The sequence below is a fragment of the Homalodisca vitripennis genome, chromosome 1 (genome assembly GCF_021130785.1).
Source record: "Homalodisca vitripennis isolate AUS2020 chromosome 1, UT_GWSS_2.1, whole genome shotgun sequence".
NCBI lineage: Eukaryota > Metazoa > Arthropoda > Insecta > Hemiptera > Cicadellidae > Homalodisca > Homalodisca vitripennis.
In genome coordinates this window covers 149,221,712-149,244,892 of record NC_060207.1, presented here as the reverse complement: position 1 = coordinate 149,244,892, position 23,181 = coordinate 149,221,712, and the positions used below count along the sequence as shown (strand labels likewise).

At 33.5% G+C, this 23,181-nt stretch overlaps 1 protein-coding gene across 1 annotated transcript; it reads left to right on the top strand.

Moving 5' to 3' along the window:
• The first annotated feature begins 5,347 nt into the window (after positions 1-5,347).
• On the top strand, positions 5,348-22,010 carry LOC124373745 (bromodomain adjacent to zinc finger domain protein 1A-like). Its single transcript, XM_046832092.1, has 5 exons — positions 5,348-5,734; positions 14,779-14,917; positions 15,185-15,324; positions 19,557-19,631; positions 21,766-22,010. Exons 1-5 carry the CDS (start codon positions 5,676-5,678, stop codon positions 21,974-21,976), a joined length of 624 nt encoding a protein of 207 aa, XP_046688048.1. The 5' UTR covers positions 5,348-5,675; the 3' UTR covers positions 21,977-22,010.
• The last annotated feature ends 1,171 nt before the right edge of the window (positions 22,011-23,181 follow it).

Genomic DNA, 23,181 nt, shown 5'->3' with positions numbered 1-23,181 from the left:
TTTGGCCGCATAACGCGTTTTAAAGTATTGATTTTTCTAAGTTTTAAACGTGTAGATTTTGTTTTCTGGTTTTATTCCGCCAAACTACTTATTGTAATCACAGAATAAAAATTTTTTTTTTTATATTAGTAATATAATGCGATCTACAAAAAAGGTCAAGTGACCATTTTGCTCTATCTCCATTGGTTCGGCTAATAAATGTAAATTATTTCGTAATTTCTTTTTGAATAACTTTGTTTCTAGAGTCGATAGCGGCCAAAACGGGTGTTATAGTTTCTACCTTAAATCTAAAAACTTTTTTATAGCTATAAATTGATGGGATCTACAAAAAAGGTAATGTAACTATTTGTTTGTATGTCCTTTAATAAGGCCAGAAAAACGCTATAAATAGCTAAATATTTGTCGTAGATTGGCAATTTTTGGAGTTTTTAAATTATTATGTGACAAATATATTGTGTAATTCATTCCAGATTCAGTTTGCACTTGCTTGCTACGTTAACGAGTGAATATCAACTCCACATTAGAAAACTGGCTGAGCGTTTTAGTTAAGCGTCAATAGTAGATAGGGACAGAGAAAGATTTTATTATGTTCACAGACACAACACCCTCTAAAATAGGCCCAAGTGTGTCATTAACCCCCGGTAATATTAACCCCCCCGGGGAATTCCTGGTTATGACCTGAGTAACCTCCTGAGTACATTCAACCCCCTGATGTGTTAACCCCCCCCCTGGTACATTAAACCCCCCCAGGGAATTTCCTGGCAATGACCTCATGTCCGAATTTGACCAGTCACAAAATCTCTTAACCCCCCCTGGAGGAAGTTTCCTGGTATGACCAGATAACCCCCCCGGAGTAGTCTTATCCATCCCCGGTAACGTTAACCCCCCTTCTGGGAATTTTGTGTTCATATGACCAGACAATATCCTGACAAATTTAAAACCCCCTGAAGTCTAAACCCCCTTAACATTAATCACCCCCCCCCCCCCGGGAATTTCTCGCCTTGACTAGATAGTCCTCCTGGTGACATTAAACCCCCTTGTTTACCACTTAAAATACTGCCTTAAGGTCGGTTTTTATTATGTTTATACTAAACAATTCAAGATAGCTGACCTCCGTGCAGACTTTTCCTCCCGAGCTCATTCCTGCTAAACCATTGGTCGTAGATCAAATCTGCAGAGGCCACAACCGAAAGACAGAATTAAATTTCCGACAAGAAAGGGTCCAGGTCACTTTTTCCTCGTATCTCTAAACGGTTAAGCCGCAAAACGCCCTTCAAAGACAAAAGTTTGGGTAAATCCGGAAAATTAAACTATGGTATACATACGTCCTCTGACTTTGGTTAAAAACCAAATTCTTCTTGTCTCCAAAATTTCACGAACACATAACTTAAACTCTTTTATACCACATCAATTGATTAATATTATACACCACACATCTTTTGGCTGAGCGTTTTGCGAAGCATTACGACCCGTAAGATTCTCGAGAACGGATACATAAAATATTGGAAACTTCACGTCTGCGAATTTAACCAATCACCGACCGCGACTACGCTTAATCCCCGAATTTAGCCACACCCAAATGGGGGCCTGGGGCGTAGCCCCCAGCGAGCCGAAGGCGAGTCTAATATATATACAACCGCATGTGTAACTGACTTGACTGACTGACTCACTCACTCACGTATACTAATTCTAACACCTACTTCTAGATGAGTTTAGAGACTTGAAATTTGGTAGCACAGATAGCTTTCCACGTGTAACCACCAGGAAAATCCCGAAAACGTGAGAATTTTTTCATTTTCAAAACCCCTCAAAAAAAATTCCCAAAAAATCGCGCATTCTTCACCCCATGCAGCATTTTTTTGTAAGCCCGATAGCGGGCGAACCGTTTGGAGCTAGCTCGGATCTGACGGAAAATTCATGGTCAGGAATGAAGTGAACTACAAAAAAGGTCTAATGACTTTTTGCTCTATCTTCCATGGTTTAAGAGCGACAAAACGCTCGAACATTGAAATTCCAGAGATTTTTTCGATAAAAATAATGTTTCAAGCCCGATAGCGGCCGAACCGTTGGTCGTAGCTCAAATCTGATTGACCCATCAAATTAGCAAATTGAGGCGCGATCTACACGGGAGTTGGCTGAGCGTTTAGCTAAGCGACAATAGTAGATAGGGACAAGAGAATTATTTATTATGTTCATCAAACACAATACCCTCTAAAAAAGGCCCAAGTGTGTCATTAACCCCCGGTAAATAATAACCCCCCCCCCCCCCCGGGGATTTCCTGGTAATGAACCCTGATAACCTCGCTGTACATTTTCAAACCCCCTGATGTGTTAACCCCCCTGGTAACCATTAAACCCCCCCAGGGAATTTCCTGCCATGACCTCCATGTCCGAATATTTTTACCAGTCACCAAATCTCTTAACCCCCCCCCCCCTGGGAAGATCCTGGTATGACCAGGATAACCCCCTGGAGACTTATCCCCCCGGTAACGTTAACCCCCCCTGGAATTTGTTGTTCATATGACCAGACAATATCCTGACGAAATTAAACCCCCTCTTGTCTTAACCTCTCCTCTTAACATTAATCACCACACCCAGGGAATTTCTCGCCTTGACTAGATAGTCTCCTGGTGATATTAAACCCCCTGTTCGACTTAAAATACTGCCTTCGAGGTCGGTTTTTTTTATTATGTTTACTACTAAAACAATTCAAGATAGCTGACCCGTGCAGACTTATCTTTCCCTCCCGAGCTCATTTCAGGCTAAACCATAGGTCGTAGATCAGATCTGAGGGCACAATCGAAAGACAAAATTAAATTTTACCAACAAGAAAGGTCCATCACTTTTTTGTCGAATCTCTAACGGTTTAAACCGCAAAATGCCCTCAAAAGTCAAAAGTTTTTTTCGAATCCGGAAAAAAATCTATGAAAAAGGTCAATTTTTAAAGTCCCTTGTCATTTACTTAATGTCCGGTCCCGGACTTAACCAGTCTCCGAATTCCGCTTATTCCCCGAATTTGCAAGCGTTTTACTTTGAGGGGCCTGGGGGCGTAGCCCCCAGCGAGCCGAAGGCGAGTCTGACTATACGAGCCGAATCGTAACAGCACACATCGATCCTGTTGGTTTTGAATTGAAACACGAGTGTTTGTTTTGTTTGTATTGCAGCTTTTATTATATTATGTTTGATACAGATAAGTTTATTTTAAAAGTGGAGCAATGTTAGATGCTCTACTATGTATGTAAGATGTTACATATAAGGAATCTTATAATTAAAAATTAGTAGCAAATTGCGTTGCTAAGCGCTAATCTCGAGAACAGCTGTACCAATTAGGCTAATTTTTTTTTATATTTATTAAACCCCGAATTTATATGAAGGAAAAGACTGGAAAAGTTACCTAGAATATCTTGGTATTCAGAACAATATAGACGCTAAGCTTAAGCATTTGTCTGCCAAGGCTCTCCACCACAATGTAATACATTACTTGGTGACTGTATCAATTGTTGATATTACCTTTCGGAAACCAATCAGTTCCTTACAGAGAATGCTATGCCCATCCAGAAAAGAAAGCATCCGATTGAGAAACAATGCCTCGAAATTTTACTGGCCGTTGGTAGAATTGCAATGGGTCTGTAGTTATCTTTTTTTTAAATCATGAGACAATCTTAGCGTTTTTCAGACTATTTGGAAATTGCCCAGTTTCAAATAAAAAGTTACCTATTCTTGCCAATGGTTTTGATAATTGTGTGAAAACACTGTTTAAGAAGCCATCTGATTTCCCATGCACATGTTTAGGTTTTAAGTCACGAAGCGCCGCAGCCACCTCTCCTTCTGTAACAGCAGTTAACATAATCTACGCTACTGAGCCACTTGACCCCTTGCAGCAAGAAACCGACTTAGGCGCGCCGCCACTCATTACCGCTACATCAACAAAGGAGTTATTCAATATATCCGCAACCAAAATGGGGTCCTTGGTGGTATTACCCCTGCAGTCAGTTCTATCGGAAACACAGGCTTTGTATTTTTGTTTTCTTTGTTAATAACACTCCAAACAGTTTTGGATATATTATTAGACGGTTTTAATTTTTTAATTTACTTCTTAAGCCTTAGTCTTCCTAATAGATTTTTTTGTATAGTTTTAAAATGTGTTTGGAAATGTTCATTGGCTGATCTTTTTTGAAATCTTATAATATTTGATCAACTTAGATCTCGAAACTAATATTCTGGGTGTAACTCAACTACTCCGATTGCTTTTTCGTTTTTGAGCTATTTTTCTAAGATTGCATGTAATGTTCAGGTAGTACAATAATACTGTATTAACTTTTATTATTGTACAATAATACTTTATTAACAGCTCCAAAAATACCATCGGCTCTTAAACAATTGTCGAGACAGTCTCAGTCAGTCTCGTCCTTCAATAATGTGCACAACGCGGAAATATTCTCGGGCTGGGTAACTTGACTAATAACAGTCTGAGGGGGAAGAGCTACATGCGAATATTCAGAATAATCAGCTGTGCGCAATGACCAGAGACAACCGTGACAATCAATGATGGAATGTTAGTGACAACGTTGTCAATGGCGATGGCAGTGGTAGCTGTCACACTTGTTGCGAGTGTACGGACCAGTGCAAGTTGTAAGTTTTCTTAACAGATCCCTTAATCGGAATGTTTTAATGTCTGTTACATTAAGTACATTTATGTTAAAATCACCCATAATAACGAAAGGTCTGTTGTTTTGAAAAAGAAGGTTCATTTTGTTCATAAAAGTATCAAAGTGTCCATTAGGGGATCTTTAGAGGCCGAGCAAAATTTTTTTGTTTTTGTTGATTTGTTGTTCACTGTAACCGAAGCAGTGATGATATAACACATTTCCCTCCCAGAGCTTACACAAGCTGGCAACGTAGCAATGCTGCTCACCTCAAGACTGAACACAGCGCCGCTTTGGTGCCAAGTGACCAAAGTGTTAAGCACACTGATTAGTAGACAGTGTGATGCAGATACTAAAGTCTAAGCTAATATCTTATTACTACATATTGCGTCAGTGATAAAAAAAATCTAATAAATTGTAAATACTATGTAGCATTGTTGTAAAATCAAGGTTGTTGAATTTAAAATTTATAAGCTTTTATTACCGTACTATCTTGTTTGTGTAAGCCTACCTAAAAATATTTTTTCTCTTTTGCCATGAATCGTTCTTCGTTTTAAAGATGTAGCTTTGCAGATTTTCATAACTAAATAGATGAAATATTATCTGAATTGTTGAAACTGTACTTTAATTAATCATTTTATAGTAATAATATGTAGGTAGTGCGAATAAAAAAAAGTCAATAAGGCAGGCGGTGGCGAGCTAGCTCTTTTGCCTCCAATCTCTAGTAAATGATATTTAACCCACTTCAATACCGTTCGTTTTCTAAAATGGAAGTGAGGTTTTGAGAATTAGAAAATTTGCTAACATTCAGTGGTTTTAATATTTTAATTATACTCCTTGGCACTTCAATCACGTTTTTAGTGTTTTAATTAAATTCAATCTCATTTGCTTCATAACCTGTAAGGTAAATTCTTTTGGTATTTGGTTGATGTTTTGTAACTTCACTTTACCTGAGATCTTCTAAATCGTTAAAAATGCCGTTGCTCTACAAGAAACCTTTCAGGCGTACAGAATTGCCTGAAGATTTAGATGATAACGAGGAGGTTTTTTTACTGTGAGTTAACAAATGAAATCTTCAGAGACTATGAGTAAGTATGTTTTATATATTTTAAGTTCTGAAGTTTTTAGTTTGTTACAGAAAATGTCATAGGGCACACATTACTCATTTTTCAAGCTATGTCCTCCAGTATGCTTAGGCTGTAAGCAAACAAGTTAGCCTCTTGCCCTAGTGTTAATTCATTTCATTATTTAAGCACTCTGCAATTCTTTTTTATCACTACAAATTGTCACGTACAATAGGCTGATTGGGCTTTTAACATTTGTCATCTGCATAATGTATTACTAATAAAGATGATATAAGCTTCTTTAAAGAGATGGTAGGCCTATAATTCATTTTTGTGTTCATGCACAATACTAATTTTGTTTCTTAGCCTAAGCTGTGTAAGAGATCGTATTTTTGGCAGTTTGTTGGTCCATGAATATTATGTACAGTATATTCCACTACTTACCTACTTGGTAAACAAACATTTTGTTAAAGAAAAGTTGCTTGTGGTTTTAATTATGCTCCTATGTTACTTACGGTAGAGTTAATCTTTCTGAAAGTAAGTCTGTATGATTTTAGTGATATTGCCAGCCCAATTGGTTTATGAAACTTAGGGAAGACTATTAAGCGGCCTACACCCGTTCATTGATGGTTATTATAGAACTATTCGACATACCTATTATCCAAATTCAATGTTATATATCAATCATATGAAACAATAAATATAATACATTAACAACAAGAATAATACATTACAATTTTAATTAAAGTAAATTTAGAATATCATTACAAAATAAACCTACTATATGGCCTAGACAAAAAAATGTATATATAACTTATATATATATTTTTATTAGAAATATGTTACAATATTTATTAATTGCACGGACAGCAGTGAGCAACCGATTTTGTGAGGGTAGTAGTTAAAACCACATGTATATGTATATATAGATATTTATCACATAATTTCCTCATATTCATTATCATTTTCTAATTCTCAACAAATTTGTTACTTCTTACTGTTTATTGTTTACATGACAAGTGACTAACTAATAAGTAGGAATCATATGTTTCGTTAAATAAATTGTAATATTGAATTATTCAGATAAAAACAATCGAACCATTTGAGAATAACAATCGAATAATAAGTGTAGGCCGCTTATTCAAGTTTGCCCAAAACTTATAATGTTTTTCATTATTCAACAACATTGTATTATTAATTTGTTATTGTTTACTTAAGCCACTTTATACTATTTGGGCTGCAGTATAATAAGCATTAGGCAGAGTACGATAAGCGGACCCGGTTTTTTATATTGATTAGTATAGGCTTAATCTATACCTAATATTTGTATACTGAATACTAGACAATCTATATCAAAGTATCTTTAGTTGTCAATAACAATCATATGTTTGAAATTAAAATAAGTATTTAATATTTACAGTGATAATATCATAAATAATTAATGAACCAGAATGATCAAACAAATAAATTAATAACAAAAATAGGAAAACTCACAAATAATTAAGAAATGATAACAAACAATATGGAATAGAAAAAGAAATGATAATATAACAATATTTAGAATAGAAAATGGAAACTTGTCGAACTATCTATGTTTCTCCTGGGTAGAAATGTTTAACTGCTTCCAAGAAATGGTCAAACGCATCTTCTTCAGAAAACTACCTCTCTTGTGTATAAATAGTCAAAGAGAGGATCTGCGAGCAGGTTGGCTGGTATGTCTCTATTCAAACTGCGTTTTACGGTCCTCCACGAGCTTTCAACAGTCTATGAGTGTTGGCACCAGTTGATGGGTCTAAAAAGCTATTGCTTTGATTGACGTTAAATGGACAAAACCACATTCAAAATCCAAAATATGCTTTCCACATGTCTATTCAGGACAATCCTCAATTCTATACCTACCAACACTCTTTTGTCATTCTGGTGTGTTTTCAATTAAGCCTAAGTTTAATATCCATGTTCCTTCTACCAACCTCCCTTTGTTATATTTTCATTTTCCTATTTTGCATTCATCTATTTCCACCACCACTTCAGGACCTCCGAAATTTCTTCTCTATTAAATTGTTCATCAATCCATACAAAATGACAGCCAGTCAGAAATTGTATTTCTTGATGGGCTGTGTAATTCCGAATTGCACTCAAGAATTGAAAAATTTCTTACATCTGAACATGATCATATTTGCTACTCTCACAATTTAATTTGTTTCGTTCCTACAAATTTTACATAATGGGGTTTTGAGGTCCAACATCTTGAAGCAACGATTTATGAAATAAACAAGACAGATAAAGATGTTTTACCATATTAGTAAAAAGTCAAGATTATTCTGTTACCGATCCTCGGTCATCTGTAGAATATTTAAATAAATCACTTAAAACTTATAGGTGAGTCATATATATATATATATATATAATATATATATATATATATATATATATATATATATATGGTAATTCTAAGCAATATATGGGTCAACCTCGATTTTTCTCATATTACAATATAAATGTTCCAATAGACAATTAGAAAAGGAAATGACTAGAATTTCTTGCCGGAAAGCAGTTATAGGGAGCAGGCAACCGCCAGACGGTCATATATTGCTTAGAGTTACCTATTAGTTATCCAGGGGCACTGACGTGATCTGGGCTTCAAATTTGGAACTACTCGAGTTAATTTTTTTTCTAAAAGAGCAAGCAGCGCGAAGCGCTGCGCAGCGGGCAGGCATCGTGCGTGATCCTTTTTTTTATTAAAAATTTCTGATAAATTGTTATTACATATTACAATATAATGTAGGTAATGTATGTAAAAATAATTTTTAAAACACATAATTACATGCTGGAAAGCAAAGTAAACCAATTATAATCCGCCCAATACAAAATATCCGTAAAAAATCTGGTAAGGAATCTGTGTCATTCCTTTGGCCTGAATCAATTCAGTATATACGAAGATCACGCACGATGCTTGCCCGCTGCGCAGCGCTTCGCGCTGCTTGCTCTTTTAGAAAAAAAATTAACTCGAGTAGTTCCAAATTTGAAGCCCAGATCACGTCAGTGCCCCTGATCACTAATAGGTAATTCTCGCGGTTGCCTGCTCCCTATAACTGCTTTCCAGCAAGAAATTCTAGTCATTTCCTTTTCTAATTGACTATTGGAACATTATATTGTAATATGAGTTGCCTGCTCCCTATAACTGCTTTCCGGCAAGAAATTCTAGTCATTTCCTTTCTAATTGACTATTGCAGGGACCCACTACTCAAACAGCCAACTACCGCCCGATATCATTGATACCCACCTTCTCAAAATTAATTGAAAAACTTGTGCTGTCCAGACTCATACACCACCTATCAATTAACCAGCTACTGACACCTGAACAACATGGTTTCCTGCCAGGCAAATCAACAATAACAGCACTGATAGGTCTAGTGGAGTTTTTGGCTGACCAATTGGAAGACGGAAACACATCCACTGCCATCTTGCTTGACTATAGTAAAGCTTCGACTGCCTTAGCCATGACCATCTCCTATCAAAATTGACTACTCTTGGGATACAAGGACAAGCTCTTAACTGGTTCAGAAGTTATCTCACCGGACGAAGACAGATGACTGAGGTGAAGTACACAACCAGGGGTTTAACACGCCAAACAACATCAGGGCTGCAAACTGTCACCCGAGGAGTGCCCCAGGGATCTGTGCTCGGGCCAGTCCTTTTCATTCTGTACACCAATGACTTCCCCCGATACATGGAAAACTACAGCAGCACAGTAATGTATGCTGATGACACTATGCTCCTACTGAGTAAAAAACAACAAGAAGACCTTGAAATAGCTGCTTATACTGCCGTCAACATGGCAGTGCAATACTGTCATGGTAATGACCTTGTCGTGAATGAGAAAAGACGAAGCAGCTAGTTCTAGGAAGGCATAAAGACACAACTGGAAGACTGCCTGAAGTGGAGGAGAGCAGTACTTCAAAATATCTCGGGGTGGTAATTGATGACACACTGGCATGGACCCAACACATAGACTTTCTTTGCAAAAAGCTCAGTGCGGGACTATATGTAATTACGCAGGATGAAACACATCAGTGACACGTAACAGCTAAAACTGCCTACTATGCTCTCTATGAGACTCATCTCCGATATGGAATAGTAGTCTGGGGAGGCACCACAAGGGGCAATCTGCAGCGGGTACTTGTCCATCAAAAAGAGTCATCCGCATCCTTGCAAATTTACAAGCAAGAGAATCCTGCAGGCAGGCTTTCCAGGACTTGAAGATTCTCACCATAGTTAATCTCTATATCCTGGAGACTGTCACACAAATACACCTCAAATTCCCTGAGTCTATTGCAACTGGAGCAGACCTATCACAACTACAACACCCGCCACGCCTTGAATTATTGCCTCCCTGTACATCATCTCGCATCCACAGAGAAGAAGCCGACATATGCAGGGGCAAAGCTCTGGAATGCCCTCCCAGAAGAACTGAAGAAGACAGAACGACAGCAGTTTGGACGGCAACTGAAGCACTGGCTCCGAGAACACCCTTACTACACCCTCAAGGAATACTTTGAAAGAACTGACGACTAACAGATTGCTTTTCTGTCTTGTTTTTGTCTTGTTTTCTTATTTATGTATTGACGCATGTACTATTCTCTAAGATTATGTAACAATAAAAGAACAATTCATAAATTCATAAATTCATTGGAACATTATATTGTAATATGAGAAAAATCGAGGTTGACCCATATATTGCTTAGAATTACCATATATATATATATATATATATTCATAACTACACAACTAAAAAATAGACAAAATAAAAATAAGTTTAGAACATGTATAAAACCAAGAAGAACAAGCTGTTTGTGAGCAGTTAGGAGAATCAGAAATCATTCAACAGTTTAAAGAAAAATTTGCAAACACAACCAAAGGAAGTAAACAATTGACAATTTTGTCTGTTTTACCAATGAGCTGGTGTATCAAAAAAATAGAAGTTGAGTTTGGGCTAAGTAATTACATGGCCCATGCTATCAAAATATTTGTTAAAGGATAGAGCATACTTTCAACCTCCAACCTAAGACCTGGAAGAATTTTGAAAGAGAATGTTGCAGAATGGGTGAAAAAATTGTATAATTCTGACACTAGCAGATGATGCGAGGTAAAAACAGATTATATCATCCTTAGAAATTAAGGTGGAAAGGCCCCAATACAAAGCGATTAGTTTTAGCAAATTTAAAAGAAATATACCAATTATTTAAGGAAAAATTCCCCAAAAGCCGAATTGGTTTTTCAAAGTTTTGTGAGCTTAGGTTCAAGAGCTGTATACTAGCTGAAAAAAGTGGAACTCATACTGTGCGGTTGTGTGCACATTGTACCAGAACATCAAGTTAATGATGACTGTAGCAAAAACTTTGTCCTGGAAGATAAAAACTCATTGAAATCTTACCACTCCTGTCTGGCTAAGATTGGCTAACATAATGTGTAATCCACCTTCTCAGCACTGTTGTTATATGAATGTCTGTAAAGAATGCTCTAGTGGTTGTGATTTTGAAGAGATTGCATAAAAAAATTTAACAATGAAATAAAGATGAATTGACTTACAAACCATGGGTAGGCTAAATGAAAACTAGTAAAAAGCACCAATGATTTTATTGATGATTTTTTTAGAATCACTTTTAAAGTTCAAAACATTTAAAACATGTTTTTTAAGTTTTTACATTTATATTTGATCAGCAAAAGGATTACTACAATGAAATGAAGAAAAACATACCAGAAAGCCATGTATTAATTGTGATTTTGCTGAAAATTATTCATTTATTTTACAAGATGAGATACTACCCTTTTACTGGACTACCAGCCAAGCTACTCTATATCCCTTCATTATTTATTACAGACGGGAGGAAAATTGAAACATCTTCAGTATGTTTTTATATCAGATTGATTGGAACACAATACAGTTGCCTTTTATGTTTTCCAATAAAATCTTTTAGAAATCTTGAAGCACACTGCCTTTTTCTTTCAAAAAGATTACCTATTTCTCTAATGGCAGTTCTGCTCAGTAAAAAAACAGAAAAAATTAGTATAATTTATGTTTGCATAAAGAATATATCGTATTTGAAGCTGAATGACAGTTCTTTGCAACATCTCATGGCAAGAGTGCATGTGATGGTCTTGGCAGTACTGTTAAGCGGTTAGCTGCTAAATCCAGTTTAAAAAGGCCATATGACCAACAAATCTTATCACCACATCAACTTTATGATTTTACCTCTGAGAATATTAGCAATATTAACTTTGAGTTCTGTACAACGGAAGAGTACAAAGAGGTCAAAAGATACTTGCTTCCTCGGCTTAGTGAATCAAAAGCAATTGTAGGAACACAAAAGTGTCATTCATTTATACCATTCTCAGAAAATCAAATTATTGTCAAGTCTTATTATTTCAGCCAGGATGAATCCCTTGAATGTGCAACATCAGTGTACCAAATAACACTAACTGGTTTGGGACATGTCACGTTTGGTTTTGTGACAGTAGCATAATATGTAAACTCGTGGTGGCTGGGATGTATTGGTATAAAAAATAACAACTTGTATAGGGTAAACTTTTTACACCCAAAAGCTCCATAGTCAATAGTCAAACTACTTTATTCTCTAATATGTACTAGGTACAAAAAATAGCGTCACTATAATAAAACTAAATACTAATATTAATAAAAAAAAAAAAAATGGTAACATCTTAACAAGTTATCTTCAATTCTTCTTTAAATGAATTAATCGGTTTTTGTATTAAAATATTCCTCAAAAGAATATAGAGACAAATTAGTTTAATAATCCTTTACTTCTTTTTTAAATTTTAACAGATCTGTCTCCATTATAAATTTTGTTGGCAAATTATGTAAATATCTAACACCTCTGTAATATGTTTTGTTTTTGTAAAATTCGAGATTGTGTTGATCGATATGTCTATTAAAACGAGTATTATATGTATGTTTATTGGTTTTTAGTATCACATCAATAAATTGTTTTACATAAATTATTTATTCGAACATGTGTAAACCATATACTGTCAGAACTCCAAGTTCAGAAAAGATATGTTTAATAGAATCTGTATATTAAATTTTTCATGATTCTCAAAGATTTTTTTTTGTAGGAGCGATAGTCTATCTAAATTGCCATCTCATTCCTTCTTCTGCCCTCAACCAAACGATGTATTAGAGGTGCCAGGAAACACTCTTTTGCAAAAGGTGGACCCAACAACAGCAACAGTAAGAGTGTACAACTCAAGTTCTGATGAAATGAATTCATCTTCTCTTGCTTTGAAAAAATATCTTAGAAGAATATAATAACATGTTATAAAATTGTATATGAGGGATAATTGTGATTAGTGTGTAGGGTATGATTAATGTTAATTTCATAGTTTGCCATAATAGCAGCCTAAAAATGAATTGCAATAAAAACTTTGAAAGATTTAAGGTTACTATGTTTAAACAAAGTTTTAGTACTAAGGTAACTAAAAACATTTTCCTAACCAAATTACATGTAAAACATTATCTGGTTCTGAGATAATTATTTCATACCTAACTAATTATGGAACACGGTATCTTACCTAATGTACATAGCAATGGCAGCTCATACCAAACCACTGTGTCCTCCGGTAACAAAATATTGTTTTAATAACAACCCATTTTTTCCCATTCTGAAATTTGAACACTTTAGCTTCAATAGTCTTTAAGCTACATTACTTCAAAAGTATTAAGATATGACCAAAACTGCCTTTTGGGGATTTTTAAAAGCTTATCACTCAAAAACCAAAAGGCAGAAGAATGTAAAATTTTGCAGTTGAACTAGTCTTGGTAGGTACAACGTCCATACAAAAATTCAACAAAATCTGAGAGGTTTAGGTCCAAAATTAATTTTTTCATTGGTTGGTTTAACATGGGAATAATCCTATTACACGTATTATCTGAAAGTGTATACAGTTGTTGATACAGATGATTTAAGTTAATTTCAAATTATTAATCAGTACCGGTTGATTATATCAATGGTTATAATTCAGTAATATTGTTTGCCAATTTCAATATAAAACTAGATCTGCTTATCGTACTCTACCCAACACAGCCGACACTCGAATGATCGATATTCATGTTTAAATATTCTTGAGTAAAAAATGCTCACTATAACTGCTTAAACCAAATTACGTTATAGGTATTTGAAATTTAAGTATTAAAAGTAATAATGTTATGGTAAATAAAAACTATCTAGGCTGTGTATTTATAAAATGTAACAAACCAAGCAGTGTAAAATTTACTTATTTGTTACTATTTTGAAGGATAAACTTGGTTGACCCTTATGAAACAAATAAAACATGAACATAACCATTGTACCTGTGGCCTTGGAATTTGGAGTCAGTGTCTGTCTGAAAATATCCAATTCAGATGAATGATTGAACATCAGATGCTTGTCTATCTGACTGTTTATAGTTGGATTTATAATCAGTTCATGTCCATTGCAGTATCGGCAACATAGGATGTCACTGCTGTTGTCTAATGATTGTTTGTTCAGTAGCAGAGTTGTATCGGTTTACATTATGGGAGTGCAGAATTCTCTCAGATACTGTGATGTCGTTAACAAATAAAATGAAGAGTGCTGGTCCTAGCGCCGATCTTCAGGGCACTCTCCTTTGGACTGGGAGGGGTTTTGATAGTATCTCTTCAGTAATCCAATTGTAAATGTATTTAAGTTCTATTAGTTGTTTTGGCCCTCCATATAGCTTTTGAACAATTTCTTTACAGTTTTATTTACTCCCATGTGTGCCAATTTATCAAAGGATACGTTTATGACCTAAGCAATCAAAAGCAAGGTTGAGCAGAATTGCTGTTAATAAATTACCTGCTTCCAAGTTGGCAATAATGGTTTCAGTTAGTTTGATAATTGCTGAGGTTGTTGATTTTCCAGTGATGAAGCCATGCTGGCCATCATTTATCAAATTATTTTTTGCATAGTTATTTAGAAATATAGAAAAATTTAGATTTTAGAAAAAGGTGAAGTAGGTGAAAAAGGTATGTAATTTATAATTATTTACAGGGAGTTCTGTGAGAGAATTATCCTGTGCAATTCTCTGGTGTGGGCTTGTTCACTGAGTGGTCGAGCCTACTTAACGTACCAGGAGGCTTTAGCGTCAGAAGAGAGTGCTAAGGCTATGCTCAACGATTTTCCAATGGAGGTACCTATATTAAAGTTACAGCTATATTTGCGGCAGTGCTTTGCAACCTGTTTCATTGACTGTTCTCTCTAATATTAAAATAAGCTAATAATAAATATCATAGTTTTATTTTAACTAAATGTTAAAAACACTTTTTTTAATAATGAGATGTAAAGCTTTATGATTATGTATTAAAGATGGTGTGTATTATATTTAGCATTAATTTAGTACTTGACACATTTAAACTTTGTATATTCTATTTTTTAATTTTTCAATCTCTCATTTCAGTTGCGTATCCCAGTGTTGTACCTAACCACCCTCACTCAGCGAAAGTCCTTGAACGAATTGGCGGAAGATGTTTATTGTTTTGCCAAGGATAGATATTTCATTGGTGAAAGTGTTGAGGTTGAAATACCAGGAGGATCATTGTAAGTTTTTTTACTCAATGTTAGCTGTAAAGTTGTAATTAACATCAGTTTTATGGTTCTGATTAGAACGGTTGACTGGGTGTCAAGAGTGTAAGAGTGTTATTTTATTGTGTAAGCAATATTTCTATGTGGTGTTAACCAGAAAACTTAGGTGTTAGTTATGGACATTGTCTGTGTAAGTCTAAGAATTAAATGTAATAAGAAATAAAAGACACCTACAAACATTAACATTTTGGTAGTGTCATATTTACTTTAGTTTTGGATTATAATCGATTAATATGAGGGTTGCCTAGAAAGTAACAGACGTTTGGGATCAGCTCGGCAGTGGGTGGGGATAGAGCTGCCATTTTGGGGTAAATATAGTCCTACGCTTAACATGCTGTGGTATTGGGTGGTCTGGATCTCTCCGGTTTTTTTCATTGTGAGTAGTTAAAATATGTGCACTGCAATTTAAAATTCCATCACTTGTGAAGTACATTAGTAATTACGTTTTGGTTGACACATAAATTTAAAACCAATTTAAATCCTTTACCAACTTTGTAACATTAATAGGAATGGAATAATGAGTGACAGCAAAGTGAGGCAGTGGTGTATGGATTTTAAAGTTGACCACACCAATATACCAATGGGGTACGAGGATCACAATGGTCGGTCTAGCCTCATGACTAAAGACATAAAAACTATGAAACAAATTGTGAAAATCACTGTTAAACGATCATTGAATTTTTAGAACATTTCTCCCAAATTTCATAAAAGTTGTGAGAAATGAAATTGTTATGAAGAAGTTTGGCTAGCGCAGATTTTGTGTCAGGTTGGTTCAAAAAACCCTTACAAAAGACCAAATAAACAAAGGCTTGCTGCATCTCTCAATTTTATTGAAGACAACGATAATCATGGTAATGAACTCGATCATATCCAAACTAGTGAAGAAGCATGTTAATTGTGAGTCACAAGGCAGTCATTGGAATGGGAACATAGGCGTTTTTTCCAAAAAATCAAGAAAATGTCTCCAAATTCTTGTCAGCCAGAAAGATTGTGGCGATTACCTTTTGGAACAATAAGGGAATGATTCTGGTTGATTTCCTTGAACGAGACTAGACAATCAATGTAGAAAGGTTTGTGAAACACAGCAGAAAGCAAAATGGGTGATATAAAACAAGCGTTGGAGAAAACTGAGTTAAAACATTTTGTTTCTTCATGATAATTCACGTACCCAACATGTCTTGGATGATTTTGGAAGGGAGATGTTTGATCATCCTCCTTAAAACCTATTTCTAGTGCCAAGTGACCACTACCTCTTTCCAGTTATGAAGACATGGCTCTCACCATTTTGATAGTGACACAGAACTTCACGCTGGCGTTAACCAGTGGTTAAAATCTCAGATTTCTTCACAGTTGGAATCGAAAACTTGTGTCAGATGGTAAGTGGCTCAATTTGAACAGGGATTATGTTGAAAAATAACCTGAAAATTTAGCTTTCAAATGTATGTAATAAAAGTTTTTTTCTTTCAATTTGTTAATTTTTTATTTCCAACGTCTATTACTAACTGGATAGCCCACATACTTTGCATGGCTTAGATAACTTGAATAGAATTTGAGAGAGCAAAATAGTTTTAAATAGATTTTATTTATGTCTTTAAGCCTTTCAGCGCCTGCCACTGTATCACTATTTTAGACTGTACATTTTTGCTTAAATTTTGCCGTCACTGATTTAGACGTTTTTTATTTCGTTACATTTATTTAGTATGGATTTTTACTGGCTTCTTTACGACGTGATGTGAGCCTATAATATTAAGAACATATTAAACAGTTCTATTTTGGTTTTGTCATCTTTACCTTTTTACAATTTCTGGCTGTGTTTCAAATATCAGTGTTGTGATTGTGACAGATTCACGGCAACATGTTATGGAGTACGAGTACTCATATATTTTATTTTACGTTTACGTGTTGAATTGTTGTTTGTGCATTGGTTTCGTTTCTCAACTAAAACCGTAAAGCGTTTATGTTGCTAGGCTATTGCAATCTCTTTGTAAGAGAACCTTCGTTATTTACAAACATTGTAATTGTTTTTATAGTAGCTGTATTTTATTTTAAAATCTGGAAAATAATAATTATTTATAACAAATTTATACAGAGGACTAAGATTGTCTCTTGGGGTTTTTAGATGAGTAGCCATTTTTCACTTAGGCGACAGTTTTAAATTTATTTTCATGAATATGATTTTGTATGGAATTGATATGCCTACATGATACAATAATATTGCACTATTATTTTGCTCTTCTATTATTAGTCACTAAAAATGATTCATATTAGGCTATGTAGTGTTCAAGACTTCAATAATTTTGTTTAAAAAAAAGGACATTATTTTGTTGGTTTTCCTATACTATAAAATTTGTGTTGATTTATTTTAATAATTATATAACATACTTCAACTATTTACCTACAAAAAAAAGTATCAGAATCAGAATCATTTTATTGTCGTCCAACAATTACAAAATTGTATTGACAAAGTCAAATATGATATTAAAAATATCACTAAGTAGGCCTACAGAGCCTAAAATAAATACAATCTATATCTATGTTAAAAGTTTAAAATTGTTTAAAATTTTAAAATTGTAAGTCACTAAAATTAGCATAAAAAATCTCATCTACAGAATAAAATGTTTTTCTCTTGAGCCACTCTGCAACAACATTCTTAAACCTACCAACAGAAATTGATCTAGCACTTAATGGTAACTTATTGAATAGTCTAGCTCCGGTTATTGCATAGTTCTGTTGAGTTTTACTTAACCTAGCATATTGCACATCAATTGTATTTTTAATTCTAGTGTTGTGTTCATGGTTAAAGCTTCTAAGATTGAAAGAGTCGAGATTTTCCTTAACAAAAACTAAACTGTGTAATATATATATACATGGAAGCGTAAGTATACCCAGTTCTTCAAAAAATGGCCTACAGGACTCATTGTCGCTAATTCCTACTATGCAGCGTATGGCTTTCTTTTGCCACTTAAACACAGTCTTGGCTCCACTAGAGTTGCCCCACAGTAAAACCCCATACAGAAGGTGTACATTAAAGAAAGCGTAATATGCGCTAATGACAAGATTAAGACTTGTATACAATTTTAGTTTTTTTAGTAGAAATATTACTCTTGCCAATCTAATACATAAATGGTTTGTATGGATTCCCCAGCTAAGCTTTGAGTCTAAATTGATACCAAGTAGTTTTACAGACTTATTTACAGAATTACGTAAACTAAAGACAATTTCCTCGGTCTTGTTATTATTCACAGTTAATTTATTAGCAGAGAACCAGAGATAGGACCTTTCCCTCATATAGCCCATAACGACATCATTTAATTTTGAGTCTCTGTCTGATGATAACAGAGTAGTATCATCAGCATACAAGACAACCTTACCAGGGACAAATTTAGGGAGATCATTAATGAAGACAGTAAACAAGAAGGGGCCCAAGACTGAGCCCTGGGGAACCCCGCTTGCCACCCTCTTAAGTCCTGATCTCTGGTCACCTACTTTGACAAGCTGAAGTCTATTGCTCAAATAAGACATAATCAAAGACAAAGCATTGTTCTCCAGACCATAATATTTCAATTTTTGAATGAGTTCATCATGAGGTACAACGTCAAATGCCTTACTTAAATCCAATAACACAGCAGCTGTTTCTTCCTTATTTTCAAAGCTATTCAATACATAAGATACGATATTTTCTACAGCTTTAACAGTTGAAAGATTTTTCCTAAACCCATACTGAGATGGTATAAGGAGAGTAGTCTATAAGGAAATCTTTTTAAATAAAGTTTTTACAGGTGTATATCCATACACTATCATTTTCAGCTGAAATTGCTCAGCACTTGATACACATAAATGGAAAATTGCCTAGGCACTGAAAGGATTTATAAAAATTATGTTTAAATATTAGCATTAAAATTGGCATACTAAGAATTTGTGTAAACCATTAATATAAAGTATCTCTATTTGGATGTAGTATCATATCATGTGTTAGCATTAGTACAAAATATACAGTAAGTTATAGATAGGGGTCCCCCTCAAAGAAGATTAGAAGATTTTAAGTTTTAATTGAGATTAAGTACAAAATTTAGTCACACAGAATATTTTTTTGAAACAGATTACACAAACTATCATTTATACTGTTGTCTTCTGTAATATACTGTAGTTATTTATCAGTTTGTTTTAGTAAGTGTTTATGTTTATAGAACAACTTGTCAGATCTTACGTGTTATTCAACCATCTGAAGAAGACAGGGATTCCTTCAAAAAGCAAAATGTTAAGTAAGTATAAATATAACTTGCAGGTTTAGTTATAATATAACCTATTTACGACTGAGCACAGAATATTCCATGCATTGCAAGAAGTCAAAATAGTTTGTTGTATAATTTCAATAAATATGAATACTTAAATACTATATTTACCTAAATAGTTTGAACAATATAACTGTTGTATCAAACTGTACAATTTGTAATTTATGTATATTAATTTAATTAAGAATCAAGATTCAAGATTCTTTATTTATCATTAGATAACAATTCTGATACAATATACTTCGTCAGCATGGAAACACTAACAAGTAGTAGAATAAAAATTAATAAAATCAACGTTACAAGAATGGTAAAATTTTATAAAATAAGATTATAATGTTGTTTTGTATCGGTAGAATGAATAGAGATTACATAATCAGTCATAAGAATGATGAGAATATCTTTTTGTGGACAACATATAAAACTATCATTGAAGTATACAAATATATTTCTTTATCATTAAAGAAGAAAAATGAACAGGCATGTAGATTGTTTTTACAATGAATGAATAACATTACTTGGTCCAATAAAATAAGAATATTCAAAATAGCAAAGAGTAGTAATAATAAATAAACAATAACAATATAAATAATAGGAATAACAACAGTAAATAACAATGTATTAATATTTTTTTAAACAAATTTTAACTATATATAAAAATGAGTCTAAACTAACATAATAATATATTCTTTTAACAGATAGGTTAACACAGAAATTAAAATTTTAGATTTTCAACATTGGTTGCCAAATATTTATCAACTGTATAGAATCTATGAACTTAGCCAAGGACTATTTTAAATTTATAAAGGCTGACATACCATGCACTGTATTAAATAGCTTAATTTTGAATTAACTTTGCTTGTTTTTATTTTGTTCAAGCCTAACCTTACATAAATCTAACATATATCTATTTCTAGTCTGATACACCTGAACATCTTCTCAAAATTGTGTAATTTTGTGGATGTTCTTTAACACTTACTGAAATATATGTACAGACAAGGTAACATAATTATTTTTAGTTCTCTGAAGGCTTTTAACCTGTTTCTGCCCAAATTATCTTTTTATTGATTTTTGTGTTGTCTTTGGTTATTTGTTTTATTATCACTTATTTACTATAGTTTTAGTATGAAATATGTAACATTTAATATTAGCAACAAATTATAGCATGTTGATAGTGGGCATGAACGGGTACAGTTAGTGAAATTGGTTAAAGTGGACATTATTGTTGACAGTGGAAATAAAAGGGGCGATTCAAAAATAAGTTAAAAAATGAAATAATGAATATTTTTATTATTCCATACAGTATTTATGAATACATTACATATCAGAACAGATTTTGTTAGAGATTACTTCCTTAGGGACTATGGAAAGCCTCCAAAGCACATGGCATCTAACTTGACAAGTCTTGCACAGTTTTCTTTGTTGCTTTGGAACACAGCGCGCGAATTTGCTTTTCAACTGTTTCGAGATGATGATTTTTCTCACTAAAATGGATTTCAGGCAACATGTAATTAATCTTATAAAATTGCTATAAATATTTATTTTTGTAATTGGTTTTATTCTGATTGTTTGTATACCAACAAATTTATAATATGTAAAATAATTCTTGTGGAACAATTTTTAATTACCATGAAAGTCCGTACATTAACGGATGTTGGCTTTCTTACATAGTTATCATAACGTCTGTATAAATGGACATCAGAATTTCTCTGCAGTTTTTCAAAGGTGTTGGAACTAAAATAATTAAGGAGATTATATGTTTTTTGTACTAACTCTTGAAATAAAACATAACCACCATGGCAGGTAAAACAGATATAAATCCTAAATGAGATCAGAAAGACTTTAAATTTTTTTTTAATTCTTCTGGAATGATGTGGTAATTCTCTTAATAGTTAAATGTCTGTACAATGATTATTTGGTAATTTTAGGTGGTGTGGCTTTCTATGGAATAAACAAAAGGAATTTTAAAAATAATAGCTTGTGTTCTTATGATTTCAAGAGTTTAAAACCAAAATTAACCTAATATATTAAACATATTTATTATTCAAACTTATGCCTAAAAATTAGTGATTCTATAATAAATATAAAATTTGTATTCTCTGTCCAGGAATGGGGAGAGGCAGTACTGGCCACCTGGCAGTCTTTACCGCTATGAAGTACAACCTGTTGCCAATGAGAAATCTAAACCTTTGATAGTGTCAGCAGAGCTTATACACAGGAAGAAAAGTTATTATTCCCGGGCAAAAAATCGTTTATACATTAAACAATTTACAGAGCAAGTTGGTGGATTTTGGAAGTTAAAGGTGAGTCATAGTTAAAGTAATTTTAATTTTATCCTTCTCTTCAAATGTAAAAAAGGGTTGTTTTTACAGAGCTATAACTTCGATTTTCATTATACAATACTTCATATTTGTATTTCTGATACTGATTGTTAATATTTATGTTGAATAAATAGAGAAATTATGAAAATAACCATAACTCAACATTATAGAATACTTGTTTACATTTTCACAGGTTTTCTATGTTCTTATCACATTTTTATTTATCTCTTCTGAGTTGAGTCCACTCTACACAACGAGACGAATTTACCACAATTACAATATTATATAATTGAAATTGAAATTGAAATGATTTATTAGCCCAATAGAACATTACAATGTTATAAGGCTCGTCAAGAAATAATAACACTAAATACTAAATAACAATTTAAAAAAATACTAACTACAACACAAGTAACATATAGCTAATACTAGGTGGTATGATATTTCACATCTTAATTATTTTCTGGTGAATTCGGACGAAAATCGTCAAAAGTATAAATTTCAGTTTGAAGCATGTATTCTTTAATAGTTTTTTTGAAAGCCTTTAATGTAGGAATCTCTCTCCATGCTAAAGGTAATTTGTTAAAAAAATGCTGACTATTGTAAGAGAAAGATGTTTTAAAATGGGTTGTTCTGTGTATAGGAACAGGTAGAGAATAACTATTACGTGTTGTGTAGTTATGATGGGAGATAAAGGGATTGGACTGTATTCTTTTATATGTTTGAGTTAAAACTTCCATTATGTAAATACTTCTTACTGTTAAAATTTGAAGATTAAAAAAATGTCCTCTACATGATTGATTAAATTTCAAATTTCGTAGAATTCGGATTGCTCTCTTTTGAGTTTTGAAAACCTGTTCAATAAATGGTGAACTTCCCCAGGAAACAATTCCATATCTCAACACAGATTCGAAATAGCCAAAATAAATAGTTTTTGCTGTTCTTAAGTCAGTCAAGTCTCTAATTTTACGAATAGCATAACATGCTGAATTTAGTTTCCCATTTAACTGACTGATGTGATTTTCCCATCTAAGATTGTCATCTAAAGTAACACCAAGAAATTTACAATTTTTTGTAGAAGTAAGTTTACTTTGGTAAAAAGTTATTTCAAGTTGTTCTCTAAAGTTTCTAATAAAGTGAAAATTAAGTATGGATGTTTTGGAAATATTTAAGGATAGTTTTGTTAGCTTTAAGCCAGTTAA